The sequence below is a fragment of the Actinia tenebrosa genome, unplaced genomic scaffold (assembly GCF_029948245.1).
Source record: "Actinia tenebrosa isolate PJP-AT-01 unplaced genomic scaffold, QUT_ActTen_1.0 PGA_scaffold16__25_contigs__length_10494907, whole genome shotgun sequence".
NCBI classification, from domain to species: Eukaryota; Metazoa; Cnidaria; class Anthozoa; order Actiniaria; family Actiniidae; genus Actinia; species Actinia tenebrosa.
In genome coordinates this window covers 10,425,778-10,450,573 of record NW_028292576.1, presented here as the reverse complement: position 1 = coordinate 10,450,573, position 24,796 = coordinate 10,425,778, and the positions used below count along the sequence as shown (strand labels likewise).

General features: G+C 37.6%; 3 protein-coding genes across 3 annotated transcripts in view; 1 reads left to right on the top strand and 2 right to left on the bottom strand.

Annotated features, from left to right (window-relative positions):
• LOC116303589 (inositol 1,4,5-triphosphate receptor associated 2) overlaps positions 1-11,700 on the top strand; it is a 28,425-nt gene extending 16,725 nt beyond the window's left edge. Inside the window, exons 20-39 of the mRNA XM_031713157.2 lie at positions 383-470; positions 669-788; positions 1,263-1,302; positions 1,379-1,425; positions 1,610-1,650; positions 1,818-1,900; positions 2,310-2,411; positions 3,066-3,161; positions 3,948-4,239; positions 4,717-4,888; positions 5,324-5,351; positions 5,595-5,666; positions 5,918-5,986; positions 6,185-6,223; positions 6,596-6,691; positions 7,004-7,101; positions 7,509-7,591; positions 7,962-8,005; positions 8,293-8,570; positions 9,177-11,700. Coding sequence (XP_031569017.2) covers positions 383-470; positions 669-788; positions 1,263-1,302; positions 1,379-1,425; positions 1,610-1,650; positions 1,818-1,900; positions 2,310-2,411; positions 3,066-3,161; positions 3,948-4,239; positions 4,717-4,888; positions 5,324-5,351; positions 5,595-5,666; positions 5,918-5,986; positions 6,185-6,223; positions 6,596-6,691; positions 7,004-7,101; positions 7,509-7,591; positions 7,962-8,005; positions 8,293-8,570; positions 9,177-9,390 — 2,102 coding nt within the window. The 3' untranslated portion in view covers positions 9,391-11,700. The remainder of the gene's footprint in view (positions 1-382; positions 471-668; positions 789-1,262; positions 1,303-1,378; positions 1,426-1,609; positions 1,651-1,817; positions 1,901-2,309; positions 2,412-3,065; positions 3,162-3,947; positions 4,240-4,716; positions 4,889-5,323; positions 5,352-5,594; positions 5,667-5,917; positions 5,987-6,184; positions 6,224-6,595; positions 6,692-7,003; positions 7,102-7,508; positions 7,592-7,961; positions 8,006-8,292; positions 8,571-9,176) is intronic.
• A 2,847-nt stretch (positions 11,701-14,547) lies between these two features.
• LOC116303592 (2-oxoglutarate and iron-dependent oxygenase domain-containing protein 3) lies at positions 14,548-16,961 on the bottom strand. Its single transcript, XM_031713164.2, has one exon. The coding sequence runs from the start codon at positions 16,850-16,852 to the stop codon at positions 15,821-15,823; it is 1,032 nt and encodes a 343-aa protein (XP_031569024.1). The 5' UTR covers positions 16,853-16,961; the 3' UTR covers positions 14,548-15,820.
• A 304-nt stretch (positions 16,962-17,265) lies between these two features.
• The window catches only part of LOC116303585 (small subunit processome component 20 homolog), a 31,289-nt gene continuing 23,758 nt past the window's right edge, over positions 17,266-24,796 (bottom strand). Inside the window, exons 24-41 of the mRNA XM_031713153.2 lie at positions 24,587-24,752; positions 24,191-24,307; positions 23,929-24,099; positions 23,625-23,684; positions 23,460-23,531; positions 22,976-23,086; positions 22,507-22,586; positions 22,001-22,070; positions 21,541-21,660; positions 21,221-21,283; positions 20,836-20,967; positions 20,228-20,384; positions 19,280-19,437; positions 19,080-19,151; positions 18,585-18,776; positions 18,386-18,512; positions 18,148-18,293; positions 17,266-17,632 (exon numbers count right to left, since the gene is read on the bottom strand). Of these exons, the coding sequence (XP_031569013.2) occupies positions 17,489-17,632; positions 18,148-18,293; positions 18,386-18,512; positions 18,585-18,776; positions 19,080-19,151; positions 19,280-19,437; positions 20,228-20,384; positions 20,836-20,967; positions 21,221-21,283; positions 21,541-21,660; positions 22,001-22,070; positions 22,507-22,586; positions 22,976-23,086; positions 23,460-23,531; positions 23,625-23,684; positions 23,929-24,099; positions 24,191-24,307; positions 24,587-24,752 (2,158 nt within the window). The 3' untranslated portion in view covers positions 17,266-17,488. The remainder of the gene's footprint in view (positions 17,633-18,147; positions 18,294-18,385; positions 18,513-18,584; positions 18,777-19,079; positions 19,152-19,279; positions 19,438-20,227; positions 20,385-20,835; positions 20,968-21,220; positions 21,284-21,540; positions 21,661-22,000; positions 22,071-22,506; positions 22,587-22,975; positions 23,087-23,459; positions 23,532-23,624; positions 23,685-23,928; positions 24,100-24,190; positions 24,308-24,586; positions 24,753-24,796) is intronic.

Genomic DNA, 24,796 nt, shown 5'->3' with positions numbered 1-24,796 from the left:
ACAGACATACATTCAAACACTTGCACACGCACAAGCCATAAATACGCAAAGAAAGCTTGTTAATCAAATTTACAAAGTATCAAAAATGTGCCCAAGTCACTGCGCAAGGGACGGACCATTAGATTTTGAGGGGGTGGGGGGGAGGGGGGTTGGGCAAAAACCAAAAACAAAATTCGAGCACAGCTTTAAAGAGTGAAAGAAAATCGTGCATAATAAAATTGCCAGAAAAAATTCCAAATTATGTCCCAAAAAAAAATCTTGCACACCCATGAGGCGTAAAAAAAATTCCTGCTAAAAATAAATTGCCCACTCCCCCCCCCCCCACCCAAACTTCCTTCAAAGGTCTAATGTTCGTCCCTAAATCAGTAGATTTGTATTTCAGAGGAAAGCCAGCTACTACAGGAAGAGAGAGACAAAGCTTATCAAAAGCTTGGTAACATGTCGTTAAACACTGATCACCTAGATACAAGGTTTGTGGTATAGATGTGGATTGTTATTTTTTAGATTGCCTAGATTGCTACCATAGGTACAATGTTCCTATCCTAGTAAAAAGAGTCCTTGAATATGCGCACGTCCTTTAATTTACGTCGTTTGAAATATGAGCACGATGTTGATATAGGAATTTGTTTCAATGTCCAATCATTTTGTTTTACTACTGTGTTTTGTAGGGTAAACGAGCTGCAAAAAGAGCTTCAAAGTGAAAAGACTAAATCCAATGAAATGGCTGGTAAATTAAAAGGACTAGAAAAAGAGTTGACTGCTGCTAATGCCCTCTTAACTACCCTAAGGTATGTTTCTATGTTACCTCTATTTCAAAATAGGTTGTCGGTGCCACAATAGACAGGCGATAGAGGTTTTGCACCGTCACGTGACGGCAGCCATGTTGGATGGCAGGAACAATACAATCGTTTTACACAAGAAAGAATTCCCGAGAGCAAAGGGATTTTATTGTTCTGCCATCTAACCAAAGGCAGTCCAAGCTGTATTATGGGCTTGGCAGGTGATTGTACGAAACCTCTATACGCAGTAAGCGATAAGATGGTCATTCCACTATCACAGAATAACTAGAATAATTTCTTTTTCCCCTTGTTATATTTTTATTTTGTTATTATTATTATTATTATTATTATTATTATTATTATTATTATCATCATTATTATTATTATCATTATTATTCAATATTTATGAGAAAACAGCAGAAATTTCCTGCTAAGATATCCTGCAGGTGTTTTGCTGATGGAAGTAAATTGCTTGTTTGTTAGGGACGAAAAAGGTTCGCTGGAAAAAACTCTTTCTTATAAGGTAAATTTGTTTATGACATTATTTGGTGGACGCCTTTTGGAGGTAATGATTATCTTACTTGTAATTACTTTTACAGGTTGAAGAGAAACAGTCGCTTGAAGAGCGCCTGGAGGAAATAACGAGGTAAAAATTCTTTTTAAGCAGATTTTTTTTATTCTAAAAAAAGATTTAATATCAATTTACACTAAACCCCAGATAAATTTACCTTTGCAAGCTAGGGTCCAAATGCACCCTATTATAGACGTATAACATATTGATGCTGTTCTAGTCACACTATGAAGTAACCGACGGCTTTACTGTTTTGTAGGTCACATAGTCTTCTAGATGAGCAGCAGTGTCATCAACTCGGTAAGTAATCATCCTAAATCTACAAGCACATGCTTATTCTGCACACAGAGATAACTGAAAACCTTAAGAAGTATTTCAATTAATTGACTGCTTGATTGAGTGTGCTTTGAAGCGCCTTAGGTTGTTAGACTAACGCAGTCTAATGTAAAGCTAATGTTTTATTTCAGTAAGAATAAAAGAGCTTGAGAATGAGCTGGATAGAGCATCGTCGAACCTCGATATTGAGAAAGATAGAGTGGCTGCATTAGAGGTAAGTCTGTCGTTTACTCACGAAGTAAAGTACAAATACGTGTTGACTTAAATTACAAGAGCGCGGGTTCATATCTCCCATTCATGATAAGAGGCTAATAGAGCAGCTTTTACATGACTGTGAAAAGCCCAAAGCCGTAAGCGTGCCTCTCCGCGACCAAGGTGTTTTCTAAGATTTTAATTGCCTGATTTTTTCTCGCGCAATGTGATTGATCTGACCTCGTCGTGAGCGTGTCCGCGCTGTGTTAATGCCGTGTTACGTAAGGGTATTTGATTGAATGGAGAGTAAATTCTCGCGCAATGTGATTGATCTGGGGGTATGCCTTGCCGTGTCGCGACCGTGTTCGTGTCGTGATCTTCTCACAGTCATACGAAAAGTGCTCTAAGTGCATTTCTCTTGTTTGTTACAGGAGTCACTACAACTGTCCGTTAATAAGAACAGCATTGAAATGCAAGAACTTCTCGATATGATACCCGTATATGATAATGAACTGATAAACAGGACTAAGATGGTAAGTCAGTAGAATGTAGCCCTGGAAGATGCGCCTGTATAATGTAGCCCTGGAAGATGCGCCTGTATAATGTAGCCCTGGAAGATGCGCTTGTATAATGTAACCCTGGAAGATGCGCTTGTATAATGTAGCCCTGGAAGATGCGACTGTATAATGTAGCCCTGGAAGATGCGCTTGTATAATGTAACCCTGGAAGATGCGCTTGTATAATGTAGCCCTGGAAGATGCGCCTGTATAATGTAGGCCTGGAAGATGCGACTGTATAATGGCGGGTTTTTGCTTGCTTCGGAGTCGGCAACAGATTATGACGAAGTGAAACCAGAAAACGGAGTCAAAAGCTGAATCAGAAGGATTCGGAGATTTCATTTGTTTTGGCTTGTGCTTAATGTTGTGCATCAATTGCTTTCTACTCCGATTCAGACGCATGGATGTGTTTCAATGAATTGTACGACGTCGTAACTTACGGACGTGCCTTACCGTGACGTGACCGTACAGTGAACGCGCATTTTGATTGGATGATTAGTGACGGTGCGCGCTGTGATTGGTTCAATGGGTATCAATTCGTACCATTACCGTTCCGTGTGACGTGCGTTTTCACAGTCTTAAATACTGAGCGCCATCTGTATATCAACTATTGTTTTTTGTTTTTTTCAGTCTCCAAGATCATCGTCTCCTCGTGTTACTGGCCGCGCGGTTATGTCAAGATTACAACAGTTTTTATACAAGATGGATTCCATAAAAGCAACAAAGGTCAGACAAGGCAAACGCAAGAGAAATAAAAAAAAGTAGATTTAGATAGTAACCGCAATAGTAACTAATAGAGACCTTTGAATGAAAGAGACTGTTTTAACACACAAACAATTATTCACATCTCTATCATCGCAAGCTCGCCATTCATCTCGCTTTAATACAAAGGTACGGCTACCACTCAAGATGGCGTAGGGAACTGCCAAAGGGGTCTATTCACTGGGTGCAGACCCACCCTGTGTAAATACCACTACCAAATCCCACTCTTAAAGTGCAAATGAACAATACTTTCAGTACTGATTCTACATGAAGTAAATAGTTGAACGGTAAAATATTTCTTGATTTGAGTGATGCGCTTCTAAGTTATGAAGGTTTATACTTCCAATATGCTAATGAGTGTGACGTCTATTAAGGCTTAATTAAATATACAAAATCGAACTGCTTCATAGATACAGTATTTAAAAAGCATCATTATTTTACTCATGGTTTACATGAAAGCTATTTAAAATTTTTATTTTTAAAATGTTCAGCATTTAGTATTACTAGTTACAACAAAAACACTCAAATACCTTACCCGACTTCATCATCATTAACATATTGGAAGTATAAACCTTCATAACTTAGAGACGCATCACTCAAATCAAGAAATATTTTACCAATTAACTATTTACTTTAAGCAGAACCAGTACTGAATGTATTGTCAAAGGGTCCATTTGCACTTTAAGTATATCTTACATCGAGACCATAATATACTCATTTCCTCATGAGCATGGATATCTTATTTTACAGGATGAAAAGCGAGACTCGCCTGATGGCACAGCAGCTGCTGATGAACTCACCATCAGTTTCACAGAACCTTCTCGTCCTACGTCTCACTTACCGTCCCCTCCCTTGTCATCAGTATCGTCCCAGAGTCCTGAGCACTCGATTCAATCACCTGTTTCACCTGGTATCGAAAGGATTGATGTGACGACAGAAAATTTGTTAGAATTGGTACCGGAACGAGACTTGAAGTCAACTGGTTCTCAGACAGACTTGACTCAAGATTCTTTAGAGGCAATGACAAGTGAAAATAAGAGAGGTAATATTGATGGTCATAGATTGTGTGCCATCCTTTCCCTTCTCTTGCCTTGCCTTCTCTGCCTTTGCCTTGCCTTCTTTACCCTTGCCTTGCCTTGCCTTTACTGCAGTTGGGCTTGCCATTCTTTTCCTTTCCTTCCCTTCCCTTCCTTTCTCTTTCCATCCTTTCCATTCTCTTCCCTTGCTTTGCCTTCTCTACCCTTGCCTCGCCTTGCCTTCACTCCAGTTGAGTTGCCATCCTTTCACTTCCCTACCATTCTATCTTATTGCTTTACCATCCTTTCCATTCCTTTCCCATCCTTCATTCTCATCCTCAAAGTATGTCTTTTTCTTTTAAGCACAAAGCATTTAATAATTAATAATTTCATTACTATTTTTGTTCCTTTTCCCACTTTTAGACACAATTCCTATTTCCTTTCTCCCACAAATTTAAATTTCTCTTCATGACTTTTCCTTGTGTTTGTGATCACCGTCACAGATCAAAGTCCTTCAGAGGAACCCAATTTGCTAAGTCTATGGAGAAGAAAACTCTCACCCTCCTCATATACTCCAGACGACAATAACTTTTACCTACAAGATGATGATGTACCTCTCACAGATGGCTCTCTTAATAGCACTCACTTTGTAGATGGAGTAGGATTACATGTTAGGTGAGTCTTATTCAGTACTGGTAGCTAGTGGGTCTCAGGCTTTGAGGCAGTTTGATTTCACCTGATCCTGCTTTCCTCTCAGTAAAAAGAATCAGCTTTCTAAATTCTCGCGTGGCGTCTGATCCTCTGGATTGGCATAGTGAATATCGAGTCCCCGCGTCATTGACGTTGCTATGATGTTACATGATATCTCCTTTATATTCCCTTAATAATCCTTATAAGAGCCCTCTACTACTAACATAGCGCTGCTCGGGCGACAAAGTGTGCGCCGATCCTGTCAAAGACCTCTGCAAAATTTTCAAAAAATCTTAAATTTTTTTTTAAATGTTGGATTTTTTTGTTGAAAATTTGACTCTACAAATGTCATTTATTAATAGATATTTTTATTTTTCATGTATTTAAACTAATCTTTCTTGTGTTGTTTTGTTTCTTTAGTCCACCACCCAGTGAAAAAGAAATAGAGGTAATACTGGCTTTCTTACTGAACACTTTGTGGCGATCTCTGATATCCTACTAAAAAACGATCAGTCCTTGAATATTCAGTTGTTGTTACATCTACATATATTTATTATTTTCCGAGTTTTCGGATCTTAGATCTATCATCAGGGAATGTAAATATTAATGATAACAACATACAAAGGAACCTTAAATTTAATCTGTTATTGGTTGGTAAATATTATATATCTGTATTTGTTAACCATTGTAGAAGCAGTTCAAGACTTTAGTCCTCGCGTTCCAAACAGACCAGTTAACATTAAGGAAACGAATGGAAGTACAGGTATTATAGGTGCATGATGTAGATAACTGCTCCCTCCCCCTCTCCACTTCGTGCCCGTCTCCTCCCTTCCCATCTACTCTTCCTACTCTCCGTTATGAGGCTGTCCATTTTTGGATATCATTAAGCTTTCTTTACCGCTTATATAATTCTAACATACGTTTGAGTTAACACGCTATGCCTCTTGCTTGGAATGTCCCGCGTGCCTCCATAACTGGGTCATTGTTTCTAAATTTTGATGTATTTTTTCACAGGCAAGAAGCCGAGATATCGCGGAAAAGAACATGGATAAAGAACTTCAAAACATGGCAGATCTGATTAAGGTAGGCTCTGGTGGACAGACAGACCCCTTGTACTAATTCTCATCTGGGGTCAAAACAAAAGAATTCCCTTCTCTTTAGAATTAAAATATTTTTTGATATCAATATTTTCACGTCATAACATGACGTCATATGTTTCTCTTTTGACCTCATTTTGCTCAAATTTTAGGTTTTTTTATTAACTTATATTATTTTGATCAGGATTTAGAGGAAAAGTATATGAAAACAAGAGAACTGCAGGTAGTATTTTCAGCCAAAAAACTACTATTCCTTTTATCGGCGGGTAGATGGACAGTAGGGGGGGGGGGGGGGGGGGGGAGTCAATACGATGTGAGAAGGAATGGATAATTTATTAGATGAATAAATAGGTTGGTGAATGGGCTTAATGTTTCTTATTCCAGACCACGTGTCATTCCCTTGAGAACAATAATTTTTGTTTGAGTTGTATCCATATTCATGAGTCTTTTCATGAGCAACTGCTAAACAAAGAAAGAATACTCTAGGGAATGAGACGTGGTCTATAATGGAAAACATTACGCCCAAATGGATTTGGTCCATAGAAGCCTTTATTACGCACCTTAACCTAAACCCTATTATATCATTTTTTTATAGCATATAGTGTCGTCATTGAAAACACAAATCGACCTCCTGCGTCATTCAGCACAACGTTTGTGTCTAGTAGCACAACAACATGGCAGTGTACAACAGGTAGGAATACCCTCATTGTGTGTGTGTGTATGTGGGCTTCCTTGGCAGAGTATTGCATGGGCCTGCTTGCTTAGTACCTAGCCATTTGGTCAGTTAGATAGGTCGTGTTTCGAGCCTCCGCGGGACCAGCAATTAGGGTCTTAAATACCAGTAGAAGGCACTGTCTTTGCTCTAAAAATGTATACAAACAGTAAGACTTTCGTTGTGGATCGATCATGACCACGTGAAATGGCGGTCCCGTCTTAGAAACGTTTCATATAGAGGGCAACAAGGATATCAGCACTAACTTGCTCATTTCATTATATTTTCTAGGAATCTCGCATGTGGTCAGGAATAGAAGTCATGATATGCCACGCTGAGAATATCAACAGACGCCTTCAGAGGGTTAGGGAAGATCTTGATGAATTTAGGTAATTTTTTTATAATCAATAACACATTCCACTTAGGGGCACTAAGACGTCACGTGACACTACCCTCTTAATCAAATAGTTGTTTCAAAATTAACACTCCAGTTATGCAAAATTAGATCATTTAGTTGAATTCATATAATACCGTTGCGTTCCTTGATTACAGAATCATTTACTCAGGGTTAGCCTCGAATCAGTGTCTAAATATTCACAAATACCAACGGTAAAGTAAAGAATGCACAACTTCAACAATATAAGCACTGAAATTCCACGGACCTGAAACACATGAATATTCTGCACAAAATCGAGGCTAACCCTGAGCAACAGAGAACTTGAAACTGGAATCCTACACCACAATCTTTTCTGTGAGAAATTTTCATTCAATTTTCATTCATTTTTACTTTATCCAGAAAAAAAGAACGGCTAAATTCAGACGATTCAGACGTAGGCGAGTCAAGTGCACCACAGCTTTGCAATGGACCCACGAGAATAGGTTAGTAATTTCATTGAGTAACGATGTCCTTATCGTTTGTGGATTAGAGTGTCTTATATTACTTTCTCTTGTTGCGCACATTTTAGCCTGCGTAGCGGGACAAAGCTTACATAGGCTACGGGCATGTCTGTCGAGTCGATAATGAAGCGTTTTACGGCGCGCAATAATTTCAACTTGTTTATTTTGGCGTGCGCAAAAAAACGACAAGCAAACGAAACAAAACAAAGAAACAACAACAAAAAAAGACAAAAACAAAAACAAAGACAAAAGCAAAAAAAAAACGTGTCGTGTTATCGAGGTCGCATAATCTGTCTAATCCGGTGGGCTTATGCTGCGTTTTACTGATTCAAGGTATTGTACTGTATTGTAGGTGGTCCATATGGAGAAGAGGACAAGCTTGAAGGATCTGAACCGGTTAGTATTATCTTTCTGGTCAGTTATGATAAAAATTTAATAATGATGATGATAAATGTTGATGATGGTGATGATAATGATGGCTTTGATGATGATGATGATGTTAATGATGGTAATATGTGATGATGGTGATGATGATGATGATGATGGTGACAATCATGATGATAGTGATGATTATGATGATGATGATGATTGTGAAGGCGGTCATAGTCTGATAATAAAATTATCAAAATTATCCCATGAATGTACCTGTGTCATCCATATGTTTTCATCTGTTTCACCTTCAGGAAACCAGTACCACCGAACACCGAAACAGCCTAGTGAATTTTGTAATGGCAATTCACAACACATCCCAACGTGCTAAACAAGTATTAACAAACTTCAGACGTCGTACAATTGACCTATCAGCATTAAGCACCACACGAGAAGAACCAAGCGAAACACCGCAGGATTCTAGAACATCAAGTATCGACGAAGGCAAGGAGAGTTCTGATGAGAGAGAATCAGAAGAGACTGAGGGAGAGATGCCTGAAGTGGTGTCAAGACCAATCCCAGAGGAACCTAGGTATGAGAATAGACCTTGGGTATAAAGTTTACCCATTTCAGACCATGTGTTATTCCCCAGAGTATCATCTCTTTACCTTCGGCTTAATGTTTTCCCATTTCAGACAACATGTCTAGAGTGTCATTTTTTTGTTTAACGGTTGTGCATGAGAAGACACATGCGTATGGATGCAACACAAGCAAAGAATCTTATTCTCAAGGGAATAACACGTGGTCTGAATAAAAAGATTATGTTCAAGCCTCCATATAGGCTCCATCCACAATAATTCGTTTTCGTCTTATGGAAAGTTTGTCGTTCACATAAGCTACTGAGAGTTTTCACTCGTGTACTCCGAAACGTTCAAAAGCACAGATACATTCGGAAATGATGCAATATCATCATCTGCACAATGCATGCACACAAGCATCTTGTCTGGTTATTACCTGCTTATACCTATTGCTAATAGAAAGATTTAGCAACGAGAAAGACAGAGAAAGGAGAGCACATTGCATTGAATGCAATTGGCAGAGGAAGGTGTGTGTGTGTGGTAATGAATGCGATCAACATCATGGTACTAGCCAAAATGAAATGTTTGCCATCCTTTTATTTTTTATTTGATATTAACAGGATCCAGAAAAGGGGTATCTGTCGTCGAATGTGTGGTGCACTGTTCCGCTTTATCTTTTTCGTTCTTCTTGTCATCTTCCTTGCAATTGCTTCAATTATCATCCTGAATGAATACACCCCATACAAGCTTCAACGAGAACAAATACCGATTAGTATACTTAGGTTCCTGGATCCAGTTGCTGTGTTAGTACATCAACATCGTCCGCCTGTCTAGCCAATCAGTGATAGTCATACAAGCTTGAAAGAGAATGCACAGCAACCGACTGGCAATATTTGGATAACCACAACATCAACGTACTTAAACCACCACATCATCAACATACTTGGATCTCACCACAATGTCAAACTTTAATCACTATATCTCATAACTATTAGTATCCCTACGTCTTACTCACCTCACTCATACATTAATTGTCATACTATGCATATCGTATCATTAAAACAGGCAAAGCCATGCGCACAATAACTTAAGACTATATAAGCTATAAAATACGATATTTTCATAACAGTACCTTATGAGGTAAGTCTTTATGGTAAACTCAAAGTGTAACTTATATTTTTCCTGGTGATGAAATTGTACTTTATCTACTTTACAATTGTAAGATTGTATCTGTTGTGCAGAAAGCTTAGAAAGGTTATTAAAATAACCCTTCTCTCTTCATATTAAGATATGGTTGTGTTGATCATAACTAGTTGTACAAGGAGTGGATACTGCAATGGATAAATCCTTATCCAGTGGATAAGTTGATGCCATTATCCAACATATGTATCCAGTGGATAAGTCGATGCGGTTATCCAATAAATTTATCCACGGGAAATAGTGAAATAGTGCTTTCCACCCTTTGTGCAACCAAGCCCTTTTGTACATAATATTACATTTATGCATTCATTGCACAACAATCACTAACATACACCTTAGCAAAGTGATATTTAACAGCAACCATTACACAAGGTCTCATTCCTTCCTTGTTATGGAGTCCCTTTAAATGCAACCTACATCTGGTTGTTTTTTCATTGTTATTTATGCCTTCTGTCTTATAAACCTACTGTAATAGTTTATCGTTAAATGAAGAATTAATTTCACATGTGTTTTTGAAAGTTATCAAATTGATGTCATTGCTTCTAGATGGGTAATTAAAGAAAATTTGAAAAACTACACGTAGATAAAGACACCCTTGAATAGACCCCATGCAGCACGTTGAAATACAGTTCAATTTGGAGGACATATATAACAATAGGTTTCCAATAGCCAATGATGCACGAGCACGAATCTCTAGCACGAGCATGATGGTAAACTGAGTACCATTTTTTCCTTCAACATTTTCTATGAAACTGTAAGTATTTCAACAGGCGAAAATAACATTAATTTTTGTCTGATAATTCTATTGATTTTCTTGTTCTGACTTGTGTACTACTGGTTTCCCATTATGCTTGGTGTTAAAAATTCGTGCTTGTCCACATTGGCCACTCTCAAAACATTAAAATTCTTTTGTTTTGTCCTCCAAATTGAGCTGTTTTGACGTCACATGCAAGGAGGCTATACTTCCATTAGGATTTGATTAAATATTGATTACATAGAGTATATATAGATATAATAGAGGCAGAAAATATCATATTTATAATAACAGATACCAGAAATCACTTTTGTGACTAAGATAGACCTCTCATGCGGCAGCCATGTTGGCTCACATTCAAGTCCGTTTAGCCTCACATTCAAGCACTTTGGGATGAGTTTGAAGGGTCAGAAACAAAGGATTTAATTCTGATCGTCAGGGAATAAGCATGGTTGCTAAGTGACAAAGGTCTGACAGCAAAGGTATTTAATACTGGTATTTACTAGATACACTGATCAAATGTTAAAAACAGATTATATATTAAGACTATTTAAGCCCATAACTTTGCACCTTCAGTAAATCTAATAAATACAATCTCAGACCTTTTCAGGGCAAACAATCATGGTGCATTATGGTCTAGCTAGGGTACAAACCTATTTTATTCACTATGCCTTTTTTGGTGTTGTTTGTACCCAGGCTAGGCCACAATGCATCCTGTTTTAATATCTGTCTACCCTTCCACCTGTAACCAGGTCATTAGTTATGGGCTTGGACAAGGCTTAAACTTATTGTTTGATTTCATAGAGATTATTTAATAATTTAAAAAATGATGGTCTTGATGACATTTACATCACTTCCGATGATCACATGATTAATTCTATTTATAGCATCAATCACTATTTAAAGAAAATGATTGTATTTTAGATTTAATGTCCAACTTGTGAAGACTTGGATAAACTGAAATCCATTCATATCATGTCTTAGTGGAATGCTACCATTCAAAGAATCAATATACATAGAAAACTTTATACGTATAGAATGATTTTGCATAAAAATTTTCAAAGAAAATTATTAAGAATTTCTAGTTGACAATTGACAATAAAAATCCATTACTTACTTGTGACTGAGAACAGCTTAACAAACTGGTGCTTTTTTAATTACATTGAAATAAATTTTCACAAGCTTTATAACAGTTTATTTCGTTGTGTACATCACAGAACTTTTCACTTACCTTTGCCCGAAAATGACCTATTTTGCATCCATCATAAATAATGCATATTTTTCCAAAATGTGTGAAAATGACCCAAAATCGATCAAAACCATGGGCTATAGTCCATGCTTTTTGCCCAAAAATGGCCCAAAATGACCTATTTTGCATCCTTCATAAATAATGCATAATTTTGCAAAAGGTGTGAAAATTGACCACAATTGATCAAAACCATGGGCTATAGTCCATGCTTTTTGCCCGAAAATGGCCCAAAATGACCTATTTTGCATCCTTCATAAATAATTTATAATTTTGAAAAAGGTGTGAAAATGAGCCAAATTCGGTCAAAACCATGGGCTATAGTCCATGCTTTTTGCCCAAAATGACCTATTTTTCATCCTTCATAAATAATTTATAATTTTGAAAAAGGTGTGAAAATTGACCAAAATCGATCAAAACCATGGGCTATAGTCCATGCTTTTTGCCCAAAAATGGTCCAAAATGACCTATTTTGCATCCCTTATAAATTGTACATGTCTTTTGAAAAGGTGTGAAAATTGACCAAAATCCGTCAAAACCATGGGCTATAGTCCATGCTTTTTGCCCGAAAATGGTCCAAAATAACCTATTTTGCATCCCTCATAAATTATGCATGTCTTTTCAAAAGGTGTGAAAATGGGCCAAAATCGATCAAAACCATGGGCTATAGTCCATGCTTTTTGCCCGAAAATGGCCCAAAATGACCTATTTTGCATCCTTCATAAATAATTTATAATTTTGAAAAAGGTGTGAAAATGGGCCAAAATCGATCAAAACCATGGGCTATATAGTCCATGCTTTTTGCCCGAAAATGGTCCAAAATGACCTATTCTGCATCCTTCATAAATTATGCATGTCTTTTCAAAAGGTGTGAAAATGGGCCAAAATCCGTCAAAACCATGGGCTATAGTCCATGCTTTTTGCCCGAAAATGGCCCAAAATGACCTATTTTGCATCCCTCATAAATTATACATGTCTTTTCAAAAGGTGTGAAAATGGGCCAAAATCGATCAAAACCATGGGCTATAGACCATGCTTTTTGCCCAAAAATGGCCAAAAATGACCTATTTTGCATCCTTCGTAAATAATTTATAATTTTGAAAAAGGTGTGAAAATGGGCCAAAATCTATCAAAACCATGGGCTATAGTCCATGCTTTTTGCCCAAAATGACCTATTTTGCATCCTTCATAAATAATTTATAATTTTGAAAAAGGTGTGAAAATGATCCAAAATCGATCAAAACCATGGGCTATAGTCCATGCTTTTTGCCCGAAAATGGCCCAAAATGACCTATTTTGCATCCTTCATAAATAATTTATAATTTTGAAAAAGGTGTGAAAATTGACCAAAATCGATCAAAACCATGGGCTATAGGTCATGCTTTTTGCCCAAAAATGGCCCAAAATGACCTATTTTGCATCCCTTATAAATTGTACATGTCTTTTGAAAATGTGTGAAAATTGACCAAAATCCGTCAGCCATGGGCTATATAGTCCATGCTTTTTGCCCGAAAATGGTCCAAAATAACCTATTTTGCATCCCTCATAAATTATGCATGTCTTTTCAAAAGGTGTGAAAATGGGCCAAAATCGATCAAAACCATGGGCTATAGTCCATGCTTTTTGCCCGAAAATGGCCCAAAATGACCTATTTTGCATCCTTCATAAATAATTTATAATTTTGAAAAAGGTGTGAAAATGGGCCAAAATCGATCAAAACCATGGGCTATATAGTCCATGCTTTTTGCCCGAAAATGGTCCAAAATGACCTATTCTGCATCCTTCATAAATTATGCATGTCTTTTCAAAAGGTGTGAAAATGGGCCAAAATCGATCAAAACCATGTGCTATAGTCCATGCTTTTTGCCCGAAAATGGCCCAAAATGACCTATTTTGCATCCTTCATAAATAATTTATAATTTTGAAAAAGGTGTGAAAATGGGCCAAAATCGATCAAAACCATGGGCTATATAGTCCATGCTTTTTGCCCGAAAATGGTCCAAAATGACCTATTCTGCATCCCTCATAAATTATGCATGTCTTTTCAAAAGGTGTGAAAATGGGCAAAAATCCGTCAAAACCATGGGCTATAGTCCATGCTTTTTGCCCGAAAATGGCCCAAAATGACCTATTTTGCATCCCTCATAAATTATACATGTCTTTTCAAAAGGTGTGAAAATGGGCCAAAATCGATCAAAACCATGGGCTATAGTCCATGCTTTTTGCCCAAAAATGGCCCAAAATGACCTATTTTGCATCCTTCATAAATAATTTATAATTTTGAAAAAGGTGTGAAAATGGGCCAAAATCGATCAAAACCATGGGCTATAGTCCATGCTTTTTGCCCAAAATGACCTATTTTGCATCCTTCATAAATAATTTATAATTTTGAAAAAGGTGTGAAAATGATCCAAAATCGATCAAAACCATGGGCTATAGTCCATGCTTTTTGCCCAAAATGACCTATTTTTCATCCTTCATAAATAATTTATAATTTTGAAAAAGGTGTGAAAATCGACCAAAATCGATCAAAACCATGGGCTATAGTCCATGCTTTTTGCCCAAAAATGAATAATTCTTAATTTTAGAAAAGGGTTTGGCTGAAAAATTATTTTAAAATATTAGCTTATTATTACGTAGTTTGTCTTTTGGTCAAATATTATGAATGATTATCTTTTCTAGGTTTGAGAAATTTATAAATTTTGATATAAAATGATTGAAAATGGTCGCATTTCTTATAGTGAGAGGGACTAGAAAATTAGCAAAATTTGTCCATAACAAGAAGAAAACATTCACATCTACAAACGTTTTTAATCCTAGAATTTGCAATGAATTACAATTAACCTGCTTCAGCTTACTTCAACAGAGAGCTTTAATATTATTATATATAATGCATAATCTAAACTAATTTTGAGCCTATTTTAAAGTGTATATGACACGAAAACATTCCATCATTGAAAATGTATAGTTTGTTAGTAATAATAAATATATCGTAACAAAATTTGTTTCAAAAGCTTATTTCTTGAGATATTTGCGAAAGTTAATCCCAATTTGTGACGTCATTTTGTTGACACGTACTCTAGATTCAGTAGTAATGTACTAAATATAAATTGTAATTCATATAAATTAACAACAAAAGACATATTTTAGTCAGCTTCATTTGATAGCTTACGTAGTACTCTTCCAATGTTGGGAAATTGAAAAGTGTACTACTTGAAATTAAGATTCTATATTCAAACATATTTCATGTATTTGCAACTAAATCTGGAGACTTGTAAACAAAATGACGTCACAACTCGTGCTAAAATTTTTTGAATTTCTAGAGAAATACGTTTTTGGAACAAATTTAACCGTGATATTCTTATTAATGCCAATAAACTACACATTCTTAACATTAAAATTTTTTCGTGTCATATACACTTTAAAAGATTTATTAAGCAGTGGAGTCCTGTAATGTCAAACTTTGGATCCAAAAAAAATTGGAAGGTTTAGATATCCAGGGTAAAATATAATGAGTCATGTACATGAATACCACTATTATACCACTTATCTCTAATTTGAGGCTGTGTCTCATTTAGGACTTGCAATATTACAAATCACCTCCATTTCTATTCAGCCACATCCTTTTTAGCCTGTTTTGGTTTTGTGAGGGTAGTACATCTACATGTACTTAATAGTCATTAGCTAACACACCTGTGGCCCTCTATTCTCTATATCTATTCTCCTCCACAGCCGTCATAAGTTTGGTCCTAGATCCTCATGGTCCCTCAATGAAGGCTAACAAGAAGACTACCCCATTCCATGAATGAATTCCGAAGTTAGAAATTAATTTTTGCAGAGTAGGAAAAACTGGTAAACCTGGAGAATAAGGTCCTCAAAGCCCAGGAGAGAACTAAGCAATTTCACTTAAATACGACACTCAGTCCGGAAATAGAACCTGCCAATCTTGGGGAGAGGTGAGTACTCTTACTACTACTACGCCACATATGCTTCCCTTACCCTTTTCTTGGTCTCCGGGAGGTTTGAGAAAATGGGACTCCACTGTATAATGTTGCTTACTTATGCTAGGAATTATTATTTTCTAAACTTGGATCGGCAATAGCAAACTTCTTTTCACAGGTGAATGATATAGTAATAGCAAACCTTGTACCTTTTGTAACTTTCTCTACAAAATGCACATTTTCTGAGCCAGATGTGAAGAAAGACAGTCTACCTGTCTTTGGTTCAACTGTGTGGTTAGAAGCCTTATCAACAAACACAAACCTCCCCCCAGTGAAATTCCTGGAATAATCTGATAGATAAAGTAGCGACGTGTAGTAGAATGACCCATATGTTTTCTTATCTACATGTTGGTGCCAGTACTCATCGTGTATCGTCTTGGCAGGCTTTGCTTTCATGCGAGAGAAGAAAGTTGGTTTAGTCAAGTAGAGTTTATCCTTATTAATGTTGAACTCTCTAGCAATAGTATTGTGGACCTTATTCTTCACTTGTCGATAGATATCAAAATCTTCCTTCTTGAATAATGCTCCTTTGCCTAGCTTTTTAGCTATAGTATAAATATTAACAAACTTGTCTTCATATGTTAATGCACCCGTGTGAAGATCAAGGATGGTCGGACCTCCAGAAGGCTTCCCATGTTTCATTCCTTTCTTCGCTAGCTTCACCAAATGCGTAGCTTCTTCTAAGCTCACAACACCATCCATCACAATACGTCCACATTTCTTAGGGACGCAGTCCTTGAACTGTTTTCCATAGTCGTTAGAGCACTTGACATCCATGTATCGTCGAGGGATAGTTTCACTCACACTAGCGAAGGTACTTTCGCCTGATTCTTCAAGATACCACTCCAAAAAGAAATCTCGCGCACAAACGAACCCAGCAATCAATGCGACAGCAATGGCTATTCTTGGTAAGATCTGGACTCCTTCGATATCTTTTGCTTTTGAAATTTTAGACGCTGAACTGATTCCTTTCTTAGAAGAAGAACCAGGTTTACCTTTCTTTTCTTTGTTTTCTTCAGATTTGGATTCCACGCCATTTTGGTCTATCTTTTCAGGTTCTTTCTCCTTCCCTCGCTTCCTTTGGACGACAGGCATGGTAAAGCTCTTCAGAACGGCTTCTAAGGAATCTTTTACTTCGAGATTTAGGCTAGAAATAATTTATGAAACAAAACCTTTTATTCTTTTGGTTCGTCCGCCATGTTGTTTTACCCAGCAAGCATTGCGGTGCTGGGTTTGCTAATTAGCATATTTTGATTCAAATCAAGTCCCTCACGGTCCTATATAATGATTACAACCATCATATACTGATCTTGCTTTCATTTTCTTTTCCTCGTCAAATTTCCTATTGATAGATACTTCGGGCAAATAGATGGCGTAAAAGGAATGGAATTAATGGATCGACTGCTGAAATAACACAGGGAACCCAATATGATCAAAGGAAAAATACAGGAATCCCCTCCGAGCTTGTTCCAGGTTCAACAAAAAAGGTTAAACGAAGAAAATTAACATAAGATCAACGACATTATTCTTTATTCATTTTTTTTTTTACGCAAGCTAGAGGGAATGCTTTATGATTACTACATGTATCAATGCCTATGGAACATGAAAATTACTCTGTCGCAAACTGATATTCAGGTCTTTACAATAACCATTCTTTATCTAGGAATTTTCGTCTTACATCTAATATAAAAGCGCTAAAAAACTGTACATTCTTTAAACTTTCTGTCTGCTTTAGTCGTCTGGTTCAGTTGTTTGTCTTGTTTTCTTCAATTTTCTCTCTGGCTTGAATTTATCGATTTTTCGTTTTCTGGTCTCTCTTTTCGTCAAGTTTCGCTTCATTTTACGTCGTGCATTCATTGTTGGGTCCGCAACAGCCTGGTAAAGAAAACCACACAAATGATTAGTAAAAATATGAAGATTACTGCACATGAGGAATACTTATGCTGGCTAATAGTCGCGGCTGTCAAATAGTCGTTGTCATTGGGAGAATTACTAAAAGACAAAGGAAAGCCATTTGAATGTTACGCCATGTCGTACCGTGTCCGTGCGTCTCCTACTTAAACGAAAGGCGCTGCAAAGGCTTCAAATTTTTTATCATTATTGAAATTTAGAGCTTTTTCATTGCAAAATACTTCAAAATACTTTTTTCACTAATAAGATGCTTTCAATTTCAAGATACGAAGCATTTTAAAGTTTGTTTGCCATCCAGCAGAGTCTTCCCCAAGGGACCTTTGTCTGAAGTGATTCGTTATGGAAGTGATATATCAGCACGTGACTGTTTGTTGCAAATGTCTATTGGATATAAGACTTTAGGGTAGTTTGCAATGAAAATCAAAAGCACCTGGTTATCTAATCTTTGGAGTATGATTAGGATATTATATTCTGATTACCTCAAGGGCTCGCTTTTTTCTTTTTTTCTCTTTGACATCTGTGACGTCTCTCTGAAGCTCGGAGTAAACACGTGACACGGCCTCACGTCCCACAATGCTTTTCACTAGATCCAGTACTTCCTGGGTCGTATGTTGGAGCTCGGGATCTGGAACAATGATGAAAAACAAACTCTTGATCAAATCAATCGAACTTATTTTCCACGCATTTATTTGATCTGGAAGTGAAAATGTTTATTACCTTTATAGGTGGTGCTGATATCTAGTTCTCGATGTAATGGTTGCAGTATATCCCTTAGATAAGGAATGACGGAATCCTTCCCAAGAACCGTAGCGACGGCGGCTATCCAGCGCATGACACAAGACCGCTGTACAGGAATAAAATGAGTTTTAATTAGGAAGCAAAAAAGATCCTCTCCACAAAATATTTAATCACACACCTTTTGAGTTTTCTTGGGAGTCTGTGATGCTTCGTGTGTTGCAAGTCTTTCTAATTTATTAAAGAGTGACTTTAAGGTAAACTCGTCCCCATTCTCCTCACTGCTTGATTTGGCCGAGTCATTTTGAGACAAGTGATTACCGTTGTCATAGAGATATAAAAACTTTGAAATAAAAACTAAGTTCTTGATTATCTAAAGAAAATAATAATAAATGAAAGGTTAATTTAAAAATTTAATACGGTACAAATCAATCATGTAAAAAAACGCTGTCTTTAGTTAATGCAGGCTACGTAGCTTATGCTTTGGGTGCATGTTACGTCATAGCCGCCATGTTGGTTTACGATAACAAAGCATTCCTCATCAGCTTCTCTTGTTGGATCAACCAACATTGTGGCTGTTTCATTGTTTTTTATATCTAATGGGATTTTGAGTCATGTGGTTGAAGCCCCAAGAATTGTGGTGTTCAAAATTTTGTTCAGAGATTGTGGTACTTACTTGATCACCGAGCTCTTTCTCCAGGAATGGTGATTCCAGCTGAAGACAAAAGTTATCACACAGGTGTATGATCTAAAATGATAAATAAACAGAAATACTTTAGAAGAAAAAAATATGTTAAAAACATCCAAAATTATTTTTTAGATAAAAAAGACGAAAGAAAGAAAGAGAGAGAGATATATGGTTGGCATTTTATTCACCTTGTCTCTGGTTCTGATGGCCAGATAATCTGGTATTTCTGGAATTGCTTTCTCGTTTAGATCCTCTGGTTTCCATGCAGCAAACAGCAGCCCAAACAACCGGCACGAAACAAGACGAATCCAGGCATGAGGATGAAGAAGATGGTTCTCGACTGACACTACATGGGGAAAATAATGTTATTATAATTGCTATGCTTATTATCGTCATCATAATTGCTATCATCGACAATAGCATCAATCACCATCACCATCATCAACACCATTACCATTATCATCACCATCACCATCACCACCATCACTGAAAAGCATTTATTTCATCATCATCACTATGATCATTACTATCATCATCACCAACGTCATCCTTTATAGCATCACTGTCACCATCACATTATCATTACCATTATCATCTTTACCATCGCCATCACCAACACCACCACTATCATCACTATCACGATCATTACCATCCTCTATAGCATCACTGTCTTACTCATCATCATCATCATCGCCAGTACCATCACGATGATCACCATCATCTTTCCCATCGCCATCACCATGCAACACCACCACCATCATCACTATCATGATCATTACCATCCTCTATAGCATCACTGTCTTCCTCATCATCATCATCATCATCATCACCAGTAGCATCACCATGATCACCATCATCTTTCCCATCGCCATCACCATGCAACACCACCACCATCATCACTATCACGATCATTACCATCCTCTATAGCATCACTGTCTTCCTCATCATCATCATCATCATCATCACCATCACCATCGCCAGTATCATCACCATCGCTATCACCACTTTTATCATTACCATAACTATCATTATCATAATCATCGTCATCATCCTCAATAGCAACGAAAGATACGAATTTCGACTAGTGGAAAGTTCGAGGCATACATCATCTTATACGATACTATAAGTAACCGTACCCCATATAGAATCCATGTCTTTCTTGGTCTTCACTTCCCACACAAGCCTACTTTCTTGAAGTATCTTGGCCAGGGTAGTCAGAGCATTGAACAACAGATGATCCAGACCTCTGTCAGACGAGCTGATGTCATTCCTTGATTCTTCCTCTTGTTCCTCCTATAAAACAACGAAAACAAAATGACGGTGATGATAATAATGATGATGATGACGATGTTGCTGCTGCTGCTGCTGATGGTAATAAGATTGTGGCGTTCAAGATGATGATAATGGTAATGATGGTGATAATGATAATGGTAATGATGGTGATGATGATAATGGTAATGATGGTGATGATGATAATGGTAATGATGGTGATGATGATAATGGTAATGATGGTGATAATGATAATAGTGATGATACTTTAAATGATGATGATCAGATAGTAATGACAATGTTGATGACATAAATAAATGATGTAATGTGATTGTATGACAAGGGATTTCATTTCCCAAGGGAAAAAGTTTTTTAATAGCTTTGCTATACAACATGGGTGCGATGAAACCAGTCAATGTATGTAAGTCAAACATGAAACCTCTCTACATTAATCCACTGATTATTCAGTATTTACCACATCGTAATGTTCTGGTTTGATCATCTCAGATATCAGAGGCAGTGTCGTTGGTAGTCTTCTGTCAAATGCTTTGCCTTCAACTTCGACAAACTGGCCACAAACTTGTGCTGCTAGTCTTCGAAGTATAACCTAGAGAAACAGCAAACATAACTCAGTGGACCTGATCCCCATAGGTGAAAGAGTCTCAGTGAATAGCACTCTCTTTATAGCTTGGAATTAGTTGGTTTAAACATTAAAGAGAGCGTAAATTGCTAAATAAGTGCACCTTCTTAATTTTGGTAACCACTTAACCCCCTATTCAAATCCGCCCAAAGGTTTCTACAGTTCCAGACCATGTGTCATTCTCTTGAGTGTCATTCTTTTGTTTTCCGTTTGTTCTTACCTTGTCATTGGTGAACCATTCAACCACCATACGGAATAGGATATCACGACGCTCTAAGTCAAGCTGTTGATAGATGGAGGATATGAGAAGATATGATGAATAATGGTTAACACTGATCATCATCATAATCAATAATTTTATCATTAGCAATGGTTAAATAGTTATCTGGGATATCATCTGCATTCTCATCACAATTAGCATCACCACCCTCATCACCACCATCACTATCATCATCATCATTACCCCTCTACACCATCATCATCGTCATTACCATCATTACCATCATTACCCCTCCACACGATTATGACCACCACTCTCACCTTTTGCAGCAGTGTCTTAATAGCTGTTGCAGTTGATTTACGACACACAGCTGAATCATCGTTTACGAGTCTTGTAGTCAGCGGTACAAAGAAGAACGACGCGTACTCAAACAAAAGAGACTGGAACGAGAAAAATCCTGCATCAAAACAACAACCTGACTACTACGTCATGGACGAAGACAAATAAATAATTGATTGTTATCAATTGATGGTTTGCAAGATCTCCCCGTCCAAAAGAGTCTAATAACATAGACATGGCGGCCATGTTGCCTATTACCACCAACATGGCGACCATGACGTGAGATGCAAGCCTAACATTCCCAAGGGAATTAAAAGACAAAGACATGGCGGCCATGTTGGAGGTATTAACAAAGGAAGCTAATGACAAGCTTGTCATACCACCAACATGGCCGCCGCGATGACGTAACATGCAAACGAACAATAACCATGTGATCGTTACCTCAGGGAATCCATTGAAGATTGACGTCATCATGTCCAGTGCTGATTCACGACCAGTCTCATGCTCGTAACTAATAGCAACCAAGTAAACATTAATCACGTGTCATAGGTATACCACGATATACTGACGGCTTATAAACGACAGAATGTATAATACTGGAAGGTCGCGTGATTTTCTTCGGAGGGAAGGGCGCGTGTTTGTAGTATACGGCGAAGAAGTTCGCGGAATCGCAATCACAAGTACCAATAGTTATATGCTAAAGCTAGGATTAAATATGAGAATGAGCTAGGAAAGTATAAGTGTGACGTCAATCGTATGATGAAACGACTTCCGGGTCTAGAACGAAAAGCATTTCTATGAAGATTGTTCTTACTTTTACTTCGTGTCAGGATTTGTTGTGCAAAGTTCTAATTGTTTCAGGTGGAGGTTGAATTATGGAGAATATTTTCTGAGCAGTAAATACGTCATATTTTCAAAGGTCTATATAGAGCATCTGTTTACGGTACCTTAGTTGAGAAACGTAGAACTCCAGTAGTCTCTGTAACTTCTTACCCAGAGGGTAGTCTAACATATATTGCATCACACACTAAGCAGAAATATAAAATAACATTTTTAAATCACGCGTTCCGATTGGCTGGTAGCGCGTGCTTTATGAGAGCACACAGCACGCGCGCGCACTTTCAGTTGCGTCATTTCCATCTAAAATAACGGTTATTGTGAATTGTATTTTAATAAAAGAAATAAAAAACTTGATTGCTGTGCTGTGTGGAGTTATAAAGCACTTGGGAATTGGTGTCGAGAAGCACTCAGCTACGCGTCGTGCTTCTCCTAACACTTTTCTCACGTTCTGCCACAACCCCGCGTGCTTTATAACTGCACACAGCACCCACGCGCGTTTTCTATTTCTTCGATTTCTACAATAGAATTCAGCAGGCTGTTTAAAATTATTACTGTCCACATCATTTACCACTTTACCTGTCTGCACTGTTGCTGGACGGTAGGTGTGGCTCCAGTGATTGACAGCTGGGAGACTTTCTTCATGACTTCATGTATTTCTGGTACAATAAGCTTCCTGGTCAAGATGGCCTGTATAAGAAAACGTTTCGATGTTACATGCTTATCTCGTGCTTACATCATATGGCTATATTGTTCGTAAATATGAAGGAGCATCGAGTGGTTCCCGCACTATTGATGCTACATGTCATAACGAGTAACTCTTCAACAAACCATGAGTAGTACAAAGCGTTAGAGTTAGTAAGTATAGAGAGGGACTGCTGAAGACGTTGTGCTGAGAAGGATTTTGGGAGGAAATCAAAATGCTCCATAATCTCGCGTCCCCAAACTCATTCATTCCCACAATCCCATGCAGCACGCGACTGGTCGTTACACTTCGGAAATGAGTAGTGAGTGTTCACTTGTAAGAGATAAATGTTCTCAGACGATTGAATCCAGTTTTTACCCTCAGAAGAGGAAATGCAGTGCCTTGTCTTGTGTGATCATGGATGTCTTCCTCGACGAAGCCCAACAGAACCTGAAAACAGCAACATTTTTGTAGTATTAAAGACTGAAAAACAAACTTGCTTATCAAGAATTCCAACAAAATAAGATAAGAAAGGAGAATAACCTGGAGATGTTTCTCGGCGATGGTGTACTTATTGAAGTCCCGGATGATAACCGTCATGGCCTGGGAACGAGAAAACAAGAGCAAAGTCAGTTCTGCATAATATGGCTTACATTATCCGGGATGACAAAGTCAGGTCACAACTAACTCACATCAAATTTGAAGTTGTGGAGTGATGTAAGCCGGAGAACCCCGGATAAAAAACAAATCAAACCGAATCAAGGCAAGAGACCCAGCAAACTCTACTCACATGTGACGCCGACTAATAAATATCACAACTAATAATCAGTTATCAGAGAACTATTACCTTGAACGCTGACAGAACCATCTCGTAGTTTTCGCCAATTTTAGCACCAGCTGTAGCGTAGTTTTTAAGACATTTAAACAAGAGTTTGGCCATGTTTGGTACTTTTCTGGCTAGGGAGGGGAGAGGTAGCTTGATCACCACACAAACACATCGAAGACTGAGAGTCAGCACCTGAATAAAATATACAAGATGTAAAACAAAGCAACAAGAAATAGGACTGAATAGATGACAGACAGACAGACAGACAGACAGACACACCTACCTTTACATGCTTGGTCTGCATACAGTTTGACAGCACGGGTACAAAAGGATCCAGCATCTGCAGATGGCTTTGATCAGTCCCTGAAATCTTGCCTCGTTTGAGTGCTGTATTCAGCATCTACCAATCAAATCAAAGATATCAAACACATCACGTGACGTACAAACCATGTGATAGGTCACGTGCTATATCACGTGCTTGTAAGTCACTAACACGAAGTACTCATAACCAGGGTTGTTCACGTGATAAGGCACGTGTTTACAGTACTAGTAATGTTTGTTCACGTGATACGCCACGTGATTACCACACAAACACAACGACCTAAATAAAGCAATACAAGAATATAACTATCACCCCAGTACTACTGAGGTTTGATCACGTGATAAGTCACGTGCTCACCTGTAAGCCAAACTCCACTATGATATGAGCGTTTGTTTTATTACTGAGTCCAGGTGCTTTTCCGCCTCGTACTGGTGAAGGTGACAGCAGATAACAGTCAGCGGTTTTACGGCTCTTTTCCGCCTGAGAATCAGACTTATCGCTATTGGCTGCTTTATCTTTCTCTCTAAGGAAAAATAAATAAATAAATAAATAAATAAATGAATGAAT